Source organism: Marmota monax, unplaced genomic scaffold (assembly GCF_021218885.2).
Source record: "Marmota monax isolate L192 unplaced genomic scaffold, Marmota_monax_Labrador192_F-V1.1 WCK01_AAM20220418_F8-fsc00048, whole genome shotgun sequence".
NCBI classification, from domain to species: domain Eukaryota; kingdom Metazoa; phylum Chordata; class Mammalia; order Rodentia; family Sciuridae; genus Marmota; species Marmota monax.
This window is the reverse complement of record NW_026694895.1, coordinates 9,732,182-9,752,699: the sequence shown is the minus strand read 5'-3', so window position 1 is coordinate 9,752,699 and position 20,518 is coordinate 9,732,182. Positions and strand designations below refer to the sequence as shown.

Genomic DNA, 20,518 nt, shown 5'->3' with positions numbered 1-20,518 from the left:
ACACAGTGAAAAAGACAATCTATAGAATTGGCAAAAATCTCTGCTGGGTATTTATCTGATACAAGATTAAAATTCAAAAATAAACAACTTTAAAAACAGTAAATGAACAAATGATTTGAAGACAGTTCTCAAAACAAGAAATATAAATGACTAGTAAATATATAAAAAATGCTCAAAATATTCATTACATTATATAAATGTAAGTCAAAATTATATTCAGATCTCATGTCACCTTAATCAGAATGGCGATTATTAAAAAACAAAAAGTACATGAAACACTGGGGGAACACTTATACACTATTAATGGGAATGGAAATTATCATAGCCACTGTGGAATCACAGTATATATTCTAAGGATATCTGAAAGAATGAAGCCAGTATACAAAAGAGATACTTGCATAACCCATATTTACTGCAACACTATTCATAGTAGCCTAGGTGCCAGTCAACACATGGATGAAGAAAATGTTGTATATATACAAAATGGAAGAAAACACCATAAAGATGAATGAACTCCTGCCATATGCAGCAAAATGAATGAATTGCAGGACATTATATTAAGTGAAATATGCCAGGGACAGAAAGACAGTACATATTTCTCTCATATATGTAAGCTATAAAAAAAGAAAAAAAAAAAGAGTGACTATTAGGAAATGTGAAAGGGATTGTGGGGGGAGAGAGCAACAGAGGGTAGACAGGAAGATGGATACAATCAATACACAATATATATACATGCATGGAAATGTCAAAGTAAAACTCAATAACTTGCACAATTATTTATTTATTTATTTTTAAATTTTTATTGTTGGTTGTTCAAAACATTACATAGTTCTTGATATATCATATTTCACACTTTGATTCAAGTGGGTTATGAACTCCCATTTTTACCCCGTATACAGATTGCAGAATCACATCAGTTACACATCCATTGACTTACATATTGCCATACTCGTGTCTGTTGTATTCTGCTGCCTTTCCTATCCTCTACTATCCCCCCTCCCCTCCCCTCCCCTCCCCTCCCCTTCCCTCTTCTCTCTCTACCCCCTCTACTGTAATTCATTTCTCCCCCTTGTATTTTTTTCCCTTTCCCCTCACTTCCTCTTGTATGTAATTTTGTATAACCCTGAGGGTCTCCTTCCATTTCCATGCAATTTCCCTTCTCTCTCTCTTTCCCTCCCACCTCTCATCCCTGTTTAATGTTAATCATCTTCTCATGCTCTTCTTCCCTACTCTGTTCTTAGTCACTCTCCTTATATCAAAGAAGACATTTGGCATTTGTTTTTTAGGGATTGGTTAGCTTCACTTAGCATAATCTGCTCTAATAACTTGCACAATTATTATGTTAATAGAAAAAATAAACTAGAGGGATGCCTCCAAGGGAAATATTAGATAGTATTATAGTATTTGTCTATTCAAGAGCATATTGACAAATTTGTATTTATCACATCAAATTTGGCTATGTTTATACTTGGAACACAGCCATAATATTTTTGGATGCAACTTAAATATTCTGGATAAATTCTAACAGAGTAGCATGGTGAAGGCGATCCCCCACTCACTGTCTTGACAGGGTCACAGTGAGAAAAAGTGTTGGCAAAGCCGCTTTCCCACTGTCTTGACAGGGTCACAGTGAGGATGAATGCTGGCAAAGCCACACTGGTGGTGGGAAACCGAAACCATGAGACCCTTTTTTATGTAATTGGGACTTTTCATTTTCATGCTTATGTTTCTGACAGGAGGCATGAGTATGTTAAATGCCAAACAAATTAAATTTCAGATGGCTAGAACATAACAGGTAGTTCATGCCTTGAAGGCTGTTCTACTACCCCTCAGCATATCAAGGACAAAGTAGAAGGCTGTTCTTCTATCTCAGTACATTGTGGATAAACCTGATAACGGACAACAATCATCCTTTGAAAGGTCATGAGAATTTTAGGCACCACATTGATTATATCAACTAGAACCCAAGCCCATATTTCCGGTCTCTTAGAAAACCTAATCAGTATGCTTATTTCACAAAGTTCACCACATGCAGTTTCATTTTTGATTAAGGAAAGTTATATTATACACTTAGAAAAGTTAAAACATATAAAGATATATTTTTCTCTTTTTATAAACCCTTTCTTACTTTACATAGGGATATATGATGAGCATAGTTAATATTGGTGGAAAGTGGATTGATTTTTAGAACTTACTTTCTATTGAGAAAGATTATAAAGATATGAGAACTAGTGCACCTTGACTGAGAAACAAAGAAACTCTTTGAGAAAGCAGCTCAACCAGTTTTATGAGAATAAATTTAGGAATTAATTAAAATAGCTTTATAAGACACAGTTTAAGAATAATGTTAGAAATATTATTTTATTTAGATTCTTAAGTTTAGAAATTCTTAAGTTTTTAGTTGTATAGGTTTCTGATATGTTTTAAGAATGATTCATAAACTTTAGGATATTTTAAATATAAGATTTAAAGGGACTTTTTTAGATGGGAATTTTAGATTAGAAATAAAGTACAAGTGTACTTTAGGTTAATGATTGGTTAGGAGACTTAGAGTCTGGTTATGTAGTTTGGCATTAGTTAATAAGAAAATAGCATATCTTGGGAAAAATAGTAAATCTTGGGAAAATCTGAAAAATGTAAATTAGTGACGTATTTTATTAATGATTCTGTAGTTTTAATAATTATATAACTGAAGGACATATCCTGGAAAAATGTAAATTAATGTTACATTTTTTGTACCCCCAATCATGGTTAAGGAAATGTCATGTCTTGGCAAAGTTTTAAATTATATAATCAATGACGTATTCTGAATCTATAATGATGAGAAAAATTGCAATAAAAGATGACCCAGAGAAAGCTGCATTAGCTCTCTCTCTAGAGATTGCTCCAACGGAACGACCCCTGTCTCATCTTTTCGCCGACGCCAATCATCCTTCAGGACTCCCTGGATCCCGCTAGGGCAGGACCCCGGCAGTAGCAGATGTTCCAGGTTCAAATTTTTTATAATTAAAGTCATATTTTTTTTAATTCATTAGACTTTTTTAAAAAATAGTCAACTTCAAGTTTGAGGAGATTTTATAATAAAGAGAAAAGAAACCCACTTGTTAGTACCCCAATGGAAACATCTGATAAAACACACCATAACTGTTTATTAAGAAATTCTACATATTGTGATGATCAAGGCTATTTTGCCAAAACTTCTTCCATGGTAAAGCTGGAGGTATTATCCATAATTTTCCATAATACAACAAAGGCTCAAAGAAATAATAATTTAGAAAATCGGTGGTCAAAGTTACAAAAAGATGGCTTATCTTTTGGCTTTTCTATATAAAAATCCTGCTAAAGTATAAACATACACTTATGTAAATATGTATACATATTTATATATGCTTATATACATATAAAATATTATAATACATGATACACATGTGTATAATACATAAATATGTTGTGCATATACTCATACATATTTTAAATACATTTTATATAGAAATATGTATGAATATATGCATGACATTTATGTATACAAACATGCATAAATATATACACAACATGTTTATGTTTGCTCTAAGTACATCAAAACAGAACAGATCTGGGTTGAGTTAAATGACTTAGGAGCCTAATGTCCATACTCGCCAACATTTTTTGACCTTTTGTATGCTATATGCTCTCTGAGTGTCAAATACCTCATCTATATAATGAAGAAGCAAAACTAGTAATTTCTCTAAAGCTATCCCTGAAGGACTGGCTCTAGGACCCCATTATGAATACCAAAATCTATGGATTCTGAAGTCTCTTATATAAAGTGGCCTAGTATTTGCTAATCAATTATGTACATTCTTTCTTATACTTTAAATTTTCTCTATGTTAGTTTTAATATCTAGTACAATGTAATGATAGTTGTTATACTGTATTATTAATGCCAAGGGGGAAAAATCTGTATTCAGTATAAACACATTATTTTCTTGAATATTTTAAATCTATAGTAGGTTGCAAATGCATATGTAGAACCTACAGATAACCAAGGGTTGACTATGTAATAAAGTGTGGGAGGCCAACCTTACCGGTGACTGAGTTACACTCCCCAGCTGGGTGCTGAGATGCTCAGTCACAGAAATGGGTGTGTCTTGCTATAGCCCCATGGGTGAAGCTATGATCACCTGTTCCTTTGTAATATAACCCCTTGCCCTGTTTAGGATAGAATCTTCCATGGAAGTGCCTTGTGTGTGTCCCCTCCTCTTACTGTGACCTTGGGTGTGGCCTACCCAGGTGTCAGTCAACCTGCTGACAGTGGACATCATGAAGATAGACTCAGCCCCTGAAACCTGACCCCTTGCCTCATTTGAATAGCTTCTCCTTAATAAAAGGGGTCAGCGCGTGCTCTTGCTCTCTCTTTCTGCGGACCCTTAAGGTCAGAGGAGCCGTCACAGCAACCCCAAAGAAAAAGGTATTTGTGTCTCTTGTGTGGTTATTTCGTGCAGCCCAGTTAGCCCAGTTTAACTAGAGTGACCCCTGAGCCTTTTAGTCGCGAGAACAGAAACCCGGCAATAAAGATAATAATAGTGATGATTAGGATAAAATGACAAGACTGTGGCTTTTATTACTTCACATATGAATATCCAGTATGAATATGTCCATTTAGTATTGTTAGAAACATCTATTCAGATCAACTGGAAACCAAAAGTCAAAATGAGCCTACATAATCACCTAGTAGGTCACTAGCTTAGGCATACATTCTAAAGAGGAGTTAGAACATTATATTTATAGAAGGAGCATTAAGAATTTGCACTTCAAAGATCTGCAAAATATGAAAGGAAAGCATATGGTTGACTCAGCTTTTTATAGATAATAATTAAAGAAAAGAAATTCCTAAATGCCTACACAACTATGGTATGTCACTGAAGCAGGGAGTACATAGCTATGAGAGTACAGTGACAGCACTGCATGATCACTAGTCATCAGAAAATGAACTCGGAATGTAAGTATCCTATTTCAACTGCATAAGCAATATAAGGATAAGTAATTTCCTCATGAAAATTAGGTTGCAAATTAATCTTATTTTTTTAGGTCTCATAAAATAGTTGACAGGTAAAAAGTTTATAAATGTGAAAACATTTCAAATCAGTGACTTTAAATTAGTGATGTTCACTGTCCTGAGACTGCATACTGTATGAAAACTGGGTTATGGATAAATTTCTGTAAATTTAAGAGTAAGAGATAACTGACATTCGTATAGCATGTTAGCAACAAGAAAAGTAACATTTAATCTAAATTAAGTTTGTTTCCTTTCATCTTTATTGTATGTACAATAAAGCCCAGCTAACAAATTAAGTATCTGAAATTCAGAAACATTCATTATCCCAAGATCACTAGAAGTTTAAAAGATAGTAAAGCAAGTGTCAAAAATAGTTACTGTAGCTTTAAATTCAGCAGTTTTCACTATGCCCATACCACAAGTCTCAGAAGACTACAAATAAAATGCTATTTAATAGACAAATATTAATTTATCTCTAAGGACAGAAAGCATTTATCTTCTTGGCAAAGTAATAAACTTAGAGAATAGCTACATAAACATAGATTTCTTAGCTATTTTAGAACTAGCACAATCTACTATAATAATTCAAATATATAGGCTTGATAACTAAATGTATCCTAATACATTTTATATTTTTATGACCAGAGTTTTCCATATTTTAACTCAAACCTCTGAAACCCTCTCCTAACCTTCCAGAAATATAATACCTTTACTGGACACTATGCTTTGAAGATTATTTAATAAAATATCTGAAACAATACTTACAAAAACTTTATCTCCAACTACATTTTCCAGACTTAACTGCCTTGTGATTTCCTTCAGAGCAATTTTATCATTGATCTGCAGCAGTCCTGAAATACATCCCATTTAAAAGCACTAAATCAAAATATGCATTTAACAGAAGATTATTATCCAAATAAATTTTCCAATATTTTAAAAAATTTACTAGACAGGAAACAAAGTCTATTAGTTCGCATTATATCATTAAAAAAAATAGCAAAAAAGACATTTGGTAGTGTCAATAAACAGATTTCCTTGAGGATATCATTGGTTAGAAAAAGAAAGACAAAAAACACTCCATGATGATCAATGTTTGATTCCTAATATATTATGTATGGTTTGTTAGAGGCTATTATGTGGTTCATATCATTCCCATGAAAACTGATGGCCTACTTACCATTTAGGTGAACTTGTAATACATTTTCATTCACCACTTCTATATCCATGAGTTCTTTCAAAGCATGATTTATTAACTAAATAAAAACGAAAAGTTAGAGATAAAAAGCAGTCTCTTTTAAAACTAAGATTGGGGGAGCAGAATATAAACAAATTGTTCATAATTACTAAATTTTCAAATATTTTAGATAAAAAGTCTAACTAGAACCTCATGTCTGACTTTTCTTAAGATACTAGAGCCAGAATCGACAGTACATTCTTAATCATCTACCCAAACTTCTAAAAGTTTAGAAACAAACCTAATATTAAAAAAATATATATTTTATGTTTTTAGTACTGAGGATTAAACGCAAATGTTCGACCAACTAAGCTATATCCTAGTCACAACTTAAAATTATTATTTTATAAAAAATTGTGCTCTATATGTGTAATATGAATTGAAGTGCATTCTGATGTCATATATAGCAAATTAGAATAAATTAATTAATTTAAAAAATAAACATTTTCCATGTTACAGTAATCTATAGTCCCTTATGAACTTCATGTCATCGGTATATTTTATGTCTAACATTTACTATAACAATAGCAAAAATTAATCAAAAGCTACTGAAAAATATTTATCAGAACAATGCTAAATTACTGTAAAAGAAGTGTACACCCAATATATCAATTCCTGTGAAATATTGTAAACTACGTAGAATGATAACATGAAATGAAAATGAGAAATATTAGTAAATTAAGTTGAAAAAGAAACATAAAGGTTGCAATGAAAAATTATTATTAATAATAATAACATCGCACGTGATAGTCATCATTACCCTAAGTACATGTATGAAGACACAAAAGATTTGACTCTACTTTGTGTACAACCAGAGATATGAAAAATTGTGCTCTATATGTGTTATATAAATTGTAATAAATTCTGTTGTCATATATAACAAATTAGATTTAAAAAAATTTAATAATGCAAGTAAAAGTTACTACTAAATATATTTATAGTCAGTGTTTTATTGCCTTAAAACATACAATTATATAGCTTCACATTTTCAAAATGAAAAGTTTCTATACCATCTATTTAATGCTTTTCTTTATTAAATATTTTTTTAGTTGTAGATGGACACAATACCTTTATTTTATGTATTTATTGTTATGTGGTGCTGAGTATTGAATCTAGTGCCTTACACATGCGAGGTAAGCGCTCTGCCACTGAGCCATGATCCTAGCCCCCTATTTATACATTTTTACTTGAGCCATAATATTACTCTTATATTGCAATATCATAGACATCTCTTCATATTATCATTACATGCACTTATGAAAATTTGAAAATGAACAGAATTAAGAAAAATAAAACTTTCAAAAGGAAAAAGAATGATGAAATATTTCTTCTAATATTTTATTAGAATACTATCAGAAAAAAAATGACCCAGGAAAAGAAGAATATACAAAGAAATTATTACAGATGAAATAAAAATTTAGTGAGAAAAAAATTATTTAATAAAGGCACTGGGGTAACTGGTAACTATTTAAAAAATGAATTTATTAAAACTATTTGTACTGGCAATAGGATACAAGATGATAAACAATAGCCAATTATTTGCCAATATGTTAGCAACAAGAAATTTTGAATTTTATGGAAAAAGAAATTTAAAAACACAATTCACATTAGTATCAAAAGACAGTACTGTGGTATAAGTCTAACAAAATATATATAAGATCAATACAATAAAAACTCTGATAAAATATCTAAATAAATAAAAATACACTTCATGTTCATGAATGGGAAGACAATATAGTTAAGGTCTCAATTCTTACCAATGTGATCTATAGGTTGAACACAAAACCCCAGCAATTCAATACAGATTCCCAGGACTTTGTGGATACTGACAAATTGATTCTAAACTTACTATGGAAGTAAAAATAGTAAGAACAGCTGACCCAATACTGAAGATGAGCAAAATCTAATACTTAAGAGTTCTTAATTTCATGGTTTACTATAAAAACCATGGTAATTAGAATAAGTTGTATTCCATGTATGTATAACATGTCAGAATACACTCTAGTGTAGTAAAAAAAAAAAAAAAAAGAATTTTAAAATCCTATGGTAATAAAGACAATGGCAAAAACAACAAATCAAATACATCTAACAAATCAAGGGAATAGAAAGGAAGCCCCAGAAACAGATGTACACAAAGTCAGTTGATCTTTATAAGAAGCAAAGGCATTTCGATGAAGAAAAGATACCTTTTTTCCCTCCAAATGAAAATCACAAATATACAAAGAACTCTAACAATACCAAATGCTGTTTAGGATGGCACAATAAGAAATCTTATCCGTTGCTGATGAGAAAGCAATCTGGTATAGTCGCATTGGTAGTTTGGCATTTCTTACAAAGCTAAATATAGCCTTACCATGTATACAATCTAGCAATTGTGCTCCTGAGTATTTACACAATTGAGATGAAAAATTTCCTTCACATGAAAATCTGAACACTAATGTCTGTATTAACTTTATTTCTAACTGCTAAATTGGAAGCAACCAAGATGTCCTTCAATAAGTTAATGGATAAACAAACTGGTAGAGAAGCATGTATACAATGGAACATTATTCAGCAATTAAAAAAAAATGAACTAATAAGCCACAAGGGGAAATGCAGCATTTTAAATATATTTGGAAAAGGCAAGCTATAGATAAAGGGAAAACAACAGTAGTCCCCAAGAGTTCCAGAGAAAGGATGAATAGGTAAAGCATAGGAGATTTTATGGTGGCAAATTATTTTGTATGACTCTGTAAAGATGTGTACATGACATTATTGATTTGTCATATTCCATAGAAATGTATAACAGAGAATCTGAAGCTATTATTAGTTAATAATATTAATAATAATAATATATCAATATTAGCTTATTAACAAAGGTACCACACAAAGGCAATATGTTAAGTATGTGTGTATTTGCTGAGCAGAGAATTATATATGAATGCTATACAATCTGCTTAACTTTTCTATTAAAAAAGTTTAATGCTTAATTTGTCTCCTTTATTGAATAAAGAATATGAAAGAAAAGATGGAAGGGGATAAAGCAAGAATATCTTTTTGAGGTAACTAAGCAAATATGATAAAGAGGGAAAGAAAATTATAGAAGACATAAACGAATTTGAAAAAACTGCTTAGAGTTTAACAATAAATGGTAAAAAGAAAAAAACAAAGGGCAAAAAAAAGAATGCAGGATCTGAAAATTCCCTAATCTATAAAAAAAGGAATAAAACTTACCTTGCAGGGTGGAAATAAAGAATAAATGAAAGAACATATGTTATAGGGGCACAAAATACATGCTCAATAAATGCTAGTTTATTTCTTCACAGAAGTGTCTAATACTTTAAGCACAATGACCAGGATAGAACTAACATCAAGAGAAAATTTGTCACTGGGAAGAAATAGAAGGTTAAAAAAAAAAAAAAAAAAAAATGTATGTGCTACTCAATATCCCACCGGACTTTGTAAGGTTTTTGCATGCCTTCTCTATTTTTAAAAGGGAAAAAACATTGTAAAATAGTGAAATAAAACTCATTTTTAGTGCTACCTGAAATAAGAATCATCACATGTTTATCCAAGCAAAGAAACACCAAAAATTGCTTTTACCGTGGTCTTTCCCGATCCTCGGGGTCCAATAATAAGTACAGAGTTACTTTCTCCATGGATAGCAGTTCTTTTTAGTAGCTCAATTAAATGTCTGAAATGATACAAATAGGCCAAAATTTCAAATAAAAAGCTGGAATTATTTGCTGGTAGTACATTTTAAAAGCTACATATTAGTATGCACAGAAATTTCTCTTTTCTTTGGGGATCCTGACTTAGGCTCTAAATGGTCCTACTGGGAAGAACATAGGAGAAAAAGAGAGCAGGCCAGTGCTGATTCTCTGAAAACCTAAAGAGAAAACCTATTAAGTTTGGCAAACATCGAATTTTATGATGATAGGAACAATAGGCAATTTTTAAGAACCTTGCATTTAGAATCCCTTTTTCTACTAACACTATAGCCTTTATCTCCAGCACTGGGTACTAATATTATGGGAAAGAAGGTCAGAATTCTCTCTATGATATCAGGTAGTGGAAACAAAACAAAATTGATAAAGAGCTTTATCATTGTGGAAATATTTACATCTGCCCATATTTCATGATATTGTTCCTACAAACAAAGCAAAACTTTTTCTATAAAAGTATTTCTTATCCTACCAAGATCAAATTTGTGTATGATTAATTTTCAAAACCTGGTAGGCAGGGCTGGGGTTGTGACTTAGCAGTAGAGTGCTTGCCTAGCATGTGTAAGGCCCTGGGTACACTCCTCGGCACCACATAAAAATAAATAAAATAAAGGTATTAAATCCAACTACAACTAAAAAATAAGTATATATTAAAAGAAAAGAAAAGAAAAGAAATCTGGTAGGCAAACATCAGTAGCTTCATACCTGACAAGGGAATAGCTACACTTACTTGTACTGTGCTTGAACTCCAAATAGGTTAGTATGTAGACTCTGACGACAAAATCTTTCACGTAATATTCTTTGTACCTGAATAAAATAAAGGGGATAAATGTAAAAGTATTACACATGCATTCAAAAATGAATGAAAAAGTGCATGTATAGCAGTTGAGAAGAGATATTAATAAACAAATTCAATCCTTAGTACATCCTTGTCCTTAAGAGCTCTGTTACATTTTCCTGAGTTATAAAACTAATGATTCTTTTTACCTATCAAATCCCAAAGAAGTAATGAGAATTTAGTTGTGAAACCTTCAAAAAAGGGGAGAATTACTTACTTACTTTACCTACATCAGCAACTTGGGGACTATTCTAATCTTGTAAATGAATTAATACTTCACTTTGTATAAAAATGTCAGCCAAGGCAAAAAGAAGCAAATCTAATAATGCAATGTAATCTAATAATGGTTATGTACCACACACTCAAACTCTAGAGATCAACACATATAAACTGGCTTAGCTCAAATACTATCAATTGGTGCAGGATTCTAAACTGAACAAAAAAATTTAAAAGTTCATGTTGCTTTGAAAAACTACTAGATTCACAACAGAGTAATACTAAAAGTATATGATCCATGCCTTTTTAAAAAAATGCAAATAAATTGTCAAGAAATGACAAGTTCAAGAAACAAATGACAAAAAGGTAGTAGTTCAGCTACATAAGCAAATGTGTGGGTATGTAAAAGAAAACACATTTATTTAGGCTATAAAGTAAGGGTTAGATTAGGAACAGGGGTGTAACAGAGGTACAGTGCTTACCTAGCAGGAATGAGGCCCTGGGCTCCACCCCACTCCACTGAATCATTGAATCACTGAAATGAGCTAAGAAAAAAATCCTTGTAGGTACCTATTATGTCAAATAATCTAATACAATCTTCTAAAACTGGAACATTAAAGTCATTCCTTTTACGGATCTGCTCTAATACAGAAGTCCATCAAAAACCTTAGGAGGCTGTCTCAGATTTGGCCCCATGGGCTTAAATAAGAAGCCTCAGATTATTGGATTCTCTCAGACAGACAATATGGAATTCATCCTTTATGTACCAAAGAGAAAAATCTGAGTTCTCTTTATGTGTACCAGAGGCTAAGGAAAGACAATTACTCAGTAGTGATAAAACAATCCATAGTTATATTTCAGGAAAATAGAAAGAATAATGATATTGGTGCCAGACAGCCACTTATATGAATTTAAAAAGTTTAAGTCTTTCTAAATCTCAATTTCTTTATGTATAAAATGGAGATAATAATACCTCTATAACAGGCCTGATTTGAAGATTAAGGTAGTTAGTAATCTTGTTAGATTATATAGATATTATATACATAATAGCGGATACCTGAGTTGTAAAACACTCAAATGTGCTATATGTACAGATTCAGTGAATCACATGTATTCTCTACATAGAGGAGATCTATAGAAACAACACAAACCTCATTCTTTAAAAATAAAACACTAAAATCTACTAGACAAAAACTACGTGTAAAATATAAGGATAAGAAAGTGAAGTTGTAGTGAATAACTAGAAGGATCAAAATCCCAAAATATGGTGAATCCTAGCTACTCAAAAGGCTCTGACAGGAGGATCACAAGTTTGAGGAGAGCCTGGACAACTTGGCAAGATCTGCCTTAAAAAAAAAAAAAAAAAAAAAAAAAAAAAAAAAAAAAAACAGTGGTAGAACACTTGCCTCACTAAGTGATTAATTCTAATAGTGTTAGTATTAACCACATCCAAAAAAAAAAAAAAAAAAAGAAAAGAAAGAAAAGAAAAGTTAAGGTCTTATAAAGGACTATAATCATATTTAGTTTTGTTTTAAAAAAACTGATGTAGTTGAGGTCAAGTCGGATAAATAGAAATATCAGGATGGAAATACCATGCCTATTCTCCCACCATATTATAAGCATCTTAAGAGAGAGACATATATTTAATACTTAAAATACAGGATGCACTTAATATTAAACATTCAATATTAAACATTCCCTAAAAAAATCACTTAATAAACTAGAAAGTATATGTACAAAAAATGTATACTTAACATCATATGTTATGGTGAAAACTGAATGTTTTCCCCTTGAGATCAGATGTAAGATATCAATGACTGTTCTTAACATTCCTATTCAACATTTTACTGATGGTTCTCACCAGGGCAATTAATCAAGAAAAGAAATTGAAGGTATCCACATTGGAAAGGAAGAAGTAAAACTACCTGTATGTACAGATGACATGATACTGAATAGAGAAAATCCTAAAGAATACATTAAAAAAACTATTATAACGAGTTGAGCAACATTTCAAGATAAATCATCATCATATAAAAATCACTTGGTTAATACTAGCTATGAACTAAAGTAAGAAATAAAAATTAAGAAAGCAGTTTCATGTACATTATCACTAAAATAAATAAGATACCAGGATAATTTCTTTACAAAGTGGTGCAAAACATATTTTGAAGATAACATTTTACTAAGTTGAATTTAGATCACTTTAAGAGGATTAAATTATCCAAAGACAAAAGATGAAATCAGGTAGTATCATGATTGTTAATATAAAACACGTTTAAAAAATTTTTTTAGTCGTTGATGGACCTTTACTTTATTCCTTTATATATAGTGGTGAGAATTATATACAGTGGTGAGAATCGAACCCAGTGCCTCACACATGCAAGGCAAGTGCTCTACCACTGAGCCGCAACCCCAGCCATAAAACACATTATCAGTTGACATAAAAGGACTTAAGAACAACCATAACAAGTTCTGTCATTGCACATTCTGGAAAGCTTTGCTTCCACATGATGTTCAGATGATCTTATACTGATCTCTAAGGGAAAGAGTTTGTCTTTGTAATAGCCTTGAGACTATGGAAAATACATACCTGAGAAAGGCACTCTGCATGTATTAAGTTGTTACTCTTTGATTTACGACTGCTCATTTCCAATAAAATTCAATCCTTAAAAAAATGAATACAATAAGCATTATTGGCTTAAATTTATTTAAGAGTTTACATTTCAAGAATCAAAATGAATGTTTTAAAATATGAAAATAACAAAACTTTTTCAAATTAAAAAAATCCCCAATGGCTCTCCTTTGTCCAAGTTCCAGCTTATTTGACACCCTTCTACTTTACACAGTTCTTATACCTTCTCTTCCTTTGCCTTAAATCTACAATTTATCTTCCTTCCTCATTATAAAGAGTGTTTCTCTTACCCATCCATCCAATAGAATAATTCCCACAGGAAAACCTTTCCTTTCTGTTCCATTCAACAATCATACACAATCTACAGACTGGGTTAAATGCCTCTTCTATAAATATATTTTTTCTTGTTGAGCAGAGTTCTTTCTCTGCTTCTGGATTGCCATGTCCTGGGCTTCTCTGCACTACCACACCCTTCTATCATGATGTTCTGCCTAATTCCGGGGCATGCAGCAATGGAGCCGGCCATTTATGAACTAAGACATCTAAAACCATGAGCCCCAAATATAAACTTTTCCTCCTCTAAAATTGTTCTTGTCAGGTCTTTTGGTCACCCTGGTGAAAAAGCTGACAAAAAAAAAAAAAAAAAAAAAAAAAAAAATTCTCCTTGAGACTACCTTTGGCTAAAAGATCTAATTTTCTTGGCATGGGTTTCCCATAGGAGTACCTTAAAAGTCAAGTAATAATAATACCTTAAACAGTGTTTTACTTGGGTAGTAGAAGTTCTTACAAATACTTTGCTAATTTGACCCTCAAAATAATCCAAACAAGTACTATTATAATGTCCCTTTAAGATTAGAAGACACAGGTTAAGTAACTTGACCAGAATTGAACAGAAAGTAGAAAAGCCAGAATTTAAACCCAATTAAGTCATACTTTTTTTTTTTTAATGTATTCTGGACTGCGCTAGAGTCTACAGAAGGTATACAATCCTATTTAAGCCCATTTAAAGCTGTTTTGCAACTTTCAATCTCAAGAACGCATCAAACTCAAGACAGTCTGAATTACCTTCAAATTAATATTGTGATGTGACAGGGATGACAACAAAATTGAATAGGAAGCCACTTGCCTTAAATCTCCATGTAACAATAATAATTTTATAGCCATCCATGAAATAAAAGTGCCCCAGTGGGAGCCTTAGTATTCTAACAGGAATCTGTGAAGTACCAGGGGAGCCCAAGACCTAGAAAGGTGGCTTTGAGAGGGCAAAAAATCATAAAGGTGACACATGTGCTAACTGTGGTCTCAGCTCCTGATTCGTAAGAAGGTCTGTTCCTCTGAGGGCTCAGGTATAGCCCATGTTGCTTTGCTTTTCCTATAATGGGTCCAGGAACAATTATTCCCACTAGTATTATAGAAGACAAGCCTATTCTCCTGAGTCTTGACTGGATAATGAAAAGTCCCTCAAATACAGTTCTTTGTTGTCTGGTTCTCCTCTGATATAGTAGCATACAGGGCACCCTACTTAGCCCTCTTGGTTCCTTCCCAGGACTGATTTTTGTCGGGAGCTTCAAGGGTGCTGTTTGAATGAAGAGTCACAAAATCTATACTGGACCAAATTTAGTGAAGTAGAATCTAGGGCCTTGAAAATCATCAAAATATATGAAGCTCAAATAACTCTGTACAGATCAAAACATTCCCTACAGAGTGTTTCATCCTGGAATTCTAAGCAGTTCCAACCAAATACTTACCATGGTGATAGAAAACAAAAAAACCTCTCAATAAAAATTGTGGTAATTTTGGCCCCCACCATGTTTAGGTGTAATCAGAGAACAAATTTCCTGCCCAGGGTACTGGAGGGAGGCAGGTCTATGCCACCCACAGGTTATCCAATCAAAGCCCCACAGAAGGTCCTGAAAAGCAGCTCTAGACCCTCTCAACACAATGAGATCAGGCCTGCCCATCCAGGGACCTAGTGAGTGGCAAGCACGTCCATGTGACCAAAGGGATAGGCAAAAGACCTTGGTCTCAGCTATAGAGCCTAAGGCATTTTTGTGACTCTGTTTCAGCCTTACCAAGCCATGGGCAGAAAACAGTAGTGTCTGACTACAATCTCATCTAGCAACCTTGGAAGATATCCACGGGACCCAGAGAAGCTGTACCTATATGCATATCTTATAATAAAACTGCCATTTACAGGCTGTCATCCCAGATTTAGCCAAACATACTAAGGTACTGAAGGCAGTTTAGTACAGCCAGAGACCAGAGCAGAATTGTGCTCACTAGATCCCTTGGGGTGAGAGACCAACTAACCACCAACCAAGGACTGCACTATGAACCCAGCAGAAGACAAATGACCTGGTTGTAGTCTCATTTGACCACAGTAACTAGGAAATCTCATCAGCCCAGGAACATCATAAGAAAAGGCTTTAACCTGCCCAAACCGGTCTGAAATGACTAAAAGTGCTCCCTCTTTCAAATGCACTAATATCAGTACAAGGCTATAAGGACAGCACAGAATCAGTAAAACATGACACAGCAAAGAAAAACTAATAAAGCTACAGAAACTGAATCCAGAAATAAGATCTACAAAAGTTTTTAATTTAAACTAGTTTCAAGAAGCTTAATGGACTGGAGGTGTAGCTGAGTTTGAGAGTACATGCTTACGATGTGCAAACAGAAGGAAAAACAGAAGTTCACTGTGATGAAAGAAAACACAAACGAAGGAATGATTAGGAAATTAATACATGAACAAAATGAGAAGTTTAATAAAAGAAATAAACAATAAAAACGCATTAATTTTGAAGTTCGAGAATACATTGGTGGAACTAAAAATAAATCAACTGACAGTTTCAATAGTAAACAAGATCACACAGAAGAATTAGGGAACTTGAAGGCACGTCATTTGAAATGACTCAAAGAGAAAACAAAATGAAAAATGACTTATGGGAGAACATCAGCATATAAATATTTTAGCTCATTTAGCAATGAGGATATGTTCTGAGAAATGCATTATTAGGCATTTTCCTTCCTGTGTGAACATCATAAAGTGTATTTACACAAGCCTAGACTATATAGATTACTACACATCAAAGCTACATGGTAAAGTCTATTATTCCTACACTACAAACTTGTACAGAATGTTACTGTACTAAATAGGCAATTTTAACACAATATAAAGTATTTGTGTAACTAAACAGAAAAGTCAGAGAAAAAATACTAGGTAACAACAGAAAATTTTCAGCTCTGTTATAGTATCATGAGAACACTGTCATATGCAATTAATTATTGATTGAAATGTTGCCACACAGTGCATGACCATATAAAAATTAGAGGAATTTCAGAAAGAAAATATGGAGAGGAAAAGAGACAGAAAACTTATCTAAAGAAATAATGTCTGAAAATTTCCCAAATCTTGGCAGGGATATGAAAACATAGGAAAGTAAGAAACTCAATGGTAAAGGTAAATACTGAGTCAAATTCCAAAAATCTCTAGTACAACAGCTAAAGAAGAAAACTATGAAAAAGAGTTAGGAACACTTTTCAGAAGTACAGTATTTGCTTAGCACGGGTTAAATCCCTAGAATTACCCATACACAGATAAACACACATATATTCAATTTTATGAAGATCAAAGAGCCCTAAGTAAGATCACTCAAAAGAGAAATACTGCAAGATATATTTTAACCAAATTGTTAAATGTCAAATACAAGGAAAGACTTTTGGAAGTAGCAAGAAATGAGACAATCATCACAGGCAAGGAAACTCCCATAAGGGACTGGAATGAAATATTTAAAGCACTGGAAAACAAAACAAAACAAACAAAAACCCCTTGTAGAATACATTGCCTGGCAAAGTTACCCTTAAACAAATGGAAAAGACAATTCCAGAGAAACAGAAGCTGAGGAAGCTTATCATCACTAAACCTGGGTTATGAAAAATGCTATTACAATGTTGAAACCAAGAGTGATAATCAAAACCATGAAAACATATGAAAGTAAAGAACTCAATGGTAAAGGTAAATACAAAGTCAAGTTTGGAATAGTATAACAGCTAAAGAAGAAAACTATGAAAAAGAGTTAGGAACATTAATCAGAAGTAGAGAATTTGCCTATCATGTGAAAGGTCCTGATTAAATCCCCAGAATTACTCATGCGTGCGTGCGCGCGCACACACACACACACACACAAAACTATTAAAAATAAACAAACCTACAGTAATCTCTTAAAACGTACACAATGTAAAAATATATAAACTGTGGCATTAAAAACAAATCACGGAAAAAGTGTAGTTTCTGTATGTGATTGAAATTGTTATCAGCTTAAAATAACCGACCAGAAATACAAAATGTTTTATGTAGCCCTCATGATAACGACAAAGCAAAAACCTATAGGAGATTTATAAGAGATAAAGGAATCAAAATACACTCAATAGATAAATCATGAAATCAAAAAGGAAGACACCAAGAGAAAAGGAAAGGAACAAAAAGGTCCACAAAGCAAAGAGAAAACAACAATAGGTTAAGATTATCCTACTAAAATGGCTAGGACCAGAAGTATTTCATAAAGTTTTTTTCTAATTTTGGAAGGTTTGCAGACTTTACTGGTTAATGTGAAAATCTGAAATCCAAAATGTTGCCAAATTTGGAACTTTTTGAGCATTGTGTTAGGGTTCAAAAAGTTTTGGATTTTAGGACATTTCAAGATTTCACATTAAAAATGCTCAACTTGCAATAAAATGGCAGTAGGAAGTTCTTCTTATAATTACATTAAATGTAAGTGAACTAAAGTTTCCTATCCAAATGCAGAGTTGCTGGATGAATAAAATAGCAAGACCCAACTGTATGCTGTCTATAAAAACTCATTTCACCTTGAAAGACACATATATGGAAAGTGAAAAAATGGGAGAAAACATGCCATGTAAACAGAAATCAAAAGAAAGCAGTGATAGCTAAACTTAGAACAGACAAAATAAACTTTAAATTGTCCAATATTTCAGTGCCTTAATGTGTAAATATAAAAGATCTATATGTACATCAATACAATAAATGATTTCAATTCATTTTCAACAATGGACAGAAATCATCTAGCCCCACCCGCCCTCCCAAAAAATCAAAAATCAATGCAGAAACACTGAACTTGTACTACACATTAGAGCAAATGGACCTAATGGACATATTCAGAACATTTCATCAAATGAGACCAGAATGTATATTCCTCTCAAGCACAAGCAAACATTCTGTGGTACAGTTCATACATCAGGCTATAAAACAAGTTTTAACAAATAATTGATATTTCTTGTTATTGAAAAGCAGCTCTTCTAACCAGAATGGTATGACACTGAAATTAATAACAGGAAAACTGGAAAATTCTTAAGAATGTGGGAATTAAAGTACATGTTCCTGAATAACCAGATGTCAAAGAAAAAAAAAATCTCAAGACAACAGAAAATGAAACACAACTTACCAAAACTTACGTGATGCAGCAAAAGCAGTTCAAAAAGGCAAGTGTATAGTACTAAATGTCTGCATTAAAAAGAAAGATAAGAGCAGAAATAAATGAAACAGGAAGTACAGAAATGAAAAAAGCAACAGAATTAGTTTTTGAAAAGACAGAATACTGATAAACTTTTAACTAGACTGAGAAAAATAGAAGCCTCAAATACAATCAAAATTAAAAAGTGGAGATTTTATAACTAATACCACAGATATATAAAGAATCATAAGAGTTATTATGAACAAATGCCAACAAATTCAATATTTGAGAAGATGTGGATAAATTCTTAGAAACATATAATCTACAAAAACTGAATTATGAAGGAAGAGAAATCATCCAGTAACTAGTAAAGAGAACTGGATCAGTAATTGAAAACCTCATGACAGAGAAAGGCCCAGGGCCAGTCATAGTGGTGCATGCCTGTAATCCCAGTGACTCAGTAGGCTGAGGCAGAAAGATCACAAATGCTAGCTTAGTGAGGTACTAAGCAACTTAGCAAGATCCTGCCTCAAAATTTTAAAAAATAAAAAGAGCTGGAGATGTGACTCAGTGGTTAAGTGTCCCGTATTCATCCATGGTGAGAGAGAGACAGAGAGAGAGAGAGAGAGAGAGAGAGAGAGAGGGAGGGAGGGAGGGAGGGAGAGAGGGGCAGGCCCAGGACCTGATGGTTCATAATTGAACTTGACCCAGGGATTAAAGAACTAATACCAAATCTTCTGAAATGCTTTCTAGAAAATGGAAGAGGAAGGAATACATCCAAAATGATCTTACCCTGATATCACAGCCAAACAAGGATACTACAAGAAAACTAAATTCTGGGCCAATATCTTTGATGAATGTAGATTCAAAAATCATCAACAAAATACCAGCACATTGAATTCTACAGTGCATTATAGAGATAATTCACATCATTAAGTAGGATTTCTCCTTGGTATACAAAAATTTTCTCCTTGGTATAAAATTTATGAAAAACTATAAATAGACAGACATACTATGTAAAATAAATATAAAATAAATGACAAAAATCATATGACCATCTCAACTGATGCAGAAAATCTCTTTGAGAAAATTCATTATCTTTTCATTATAAAATCTCTCGATAACTAGGTATAGGAGGAAGGTATCTCAACACAATTAAAAATATTTATGACAAGTCCATGATTAATTACATATTTAGTGGTGAAAAATTAAAAATGAGGTTTTTCCACCTAAGGTCAATAACTAAAAATATATGTTGATTCTCACCACTTATATTTTAACAAAGTACAGTACCTCTTACCTCAAGGAATTAGGAAAGAAAAAGAAAAAAAAAGGCATTCTTATCATACTAAAGAAAGTTAAAAAATTGTCCATCTACAGACAAAATT

The 20,518-nt window shown here is 32.6% G+C and overlaps 1 protein-coding gene across 4 annotated transcripts in view; it reads right to left on the bottom strand.

The window, feature by feature from the left end:
• Window positions 1-20,518, bottom strand: part of Orc4 (origin recognition complex subunit 4) — a 62,915-nt gene that overhangs the window by 21,587 nt on the left and 20,810 nt on the right. For 2 of the 4 annotated variants that reach the window (XM_058573485.1, XM_046426936.2), the window contains exons 2-6: window positions 13,618-13,692; window positions 10,704-10,780; window positions 9,852-9,942; window positions 6,213-6,288; window positions 5,801-5,886 (exon numbers count right to left, since the gene is read on the bottom strand). In XM_058573485.1, the coding sequence (XP_058429468.1) occupies window positions 5,801-5,886; window positions 6,213-6,288; window positions 9,852-9,942; window positions 10,704-10,780; window positions 13,618-13,674 (387 nt within the window). In that variant the 5' untranslated portion in view covers window positions 13,675-13,692. Of the gene's footprint in view, window positions 1-5,800; window positions 5,887-6,212; window positions 6,289-9,851; window positions 9,943-10,703; window positions 10,781-11,509; window positions 11,573-13,617; window positions 13,693-19,121; window positions 19,181-20,518 lie in introns of those variants that run through there. The other 2 variants (XM_058573484.1, XM_046426937.1) reach the window with 2 other exon arrangements.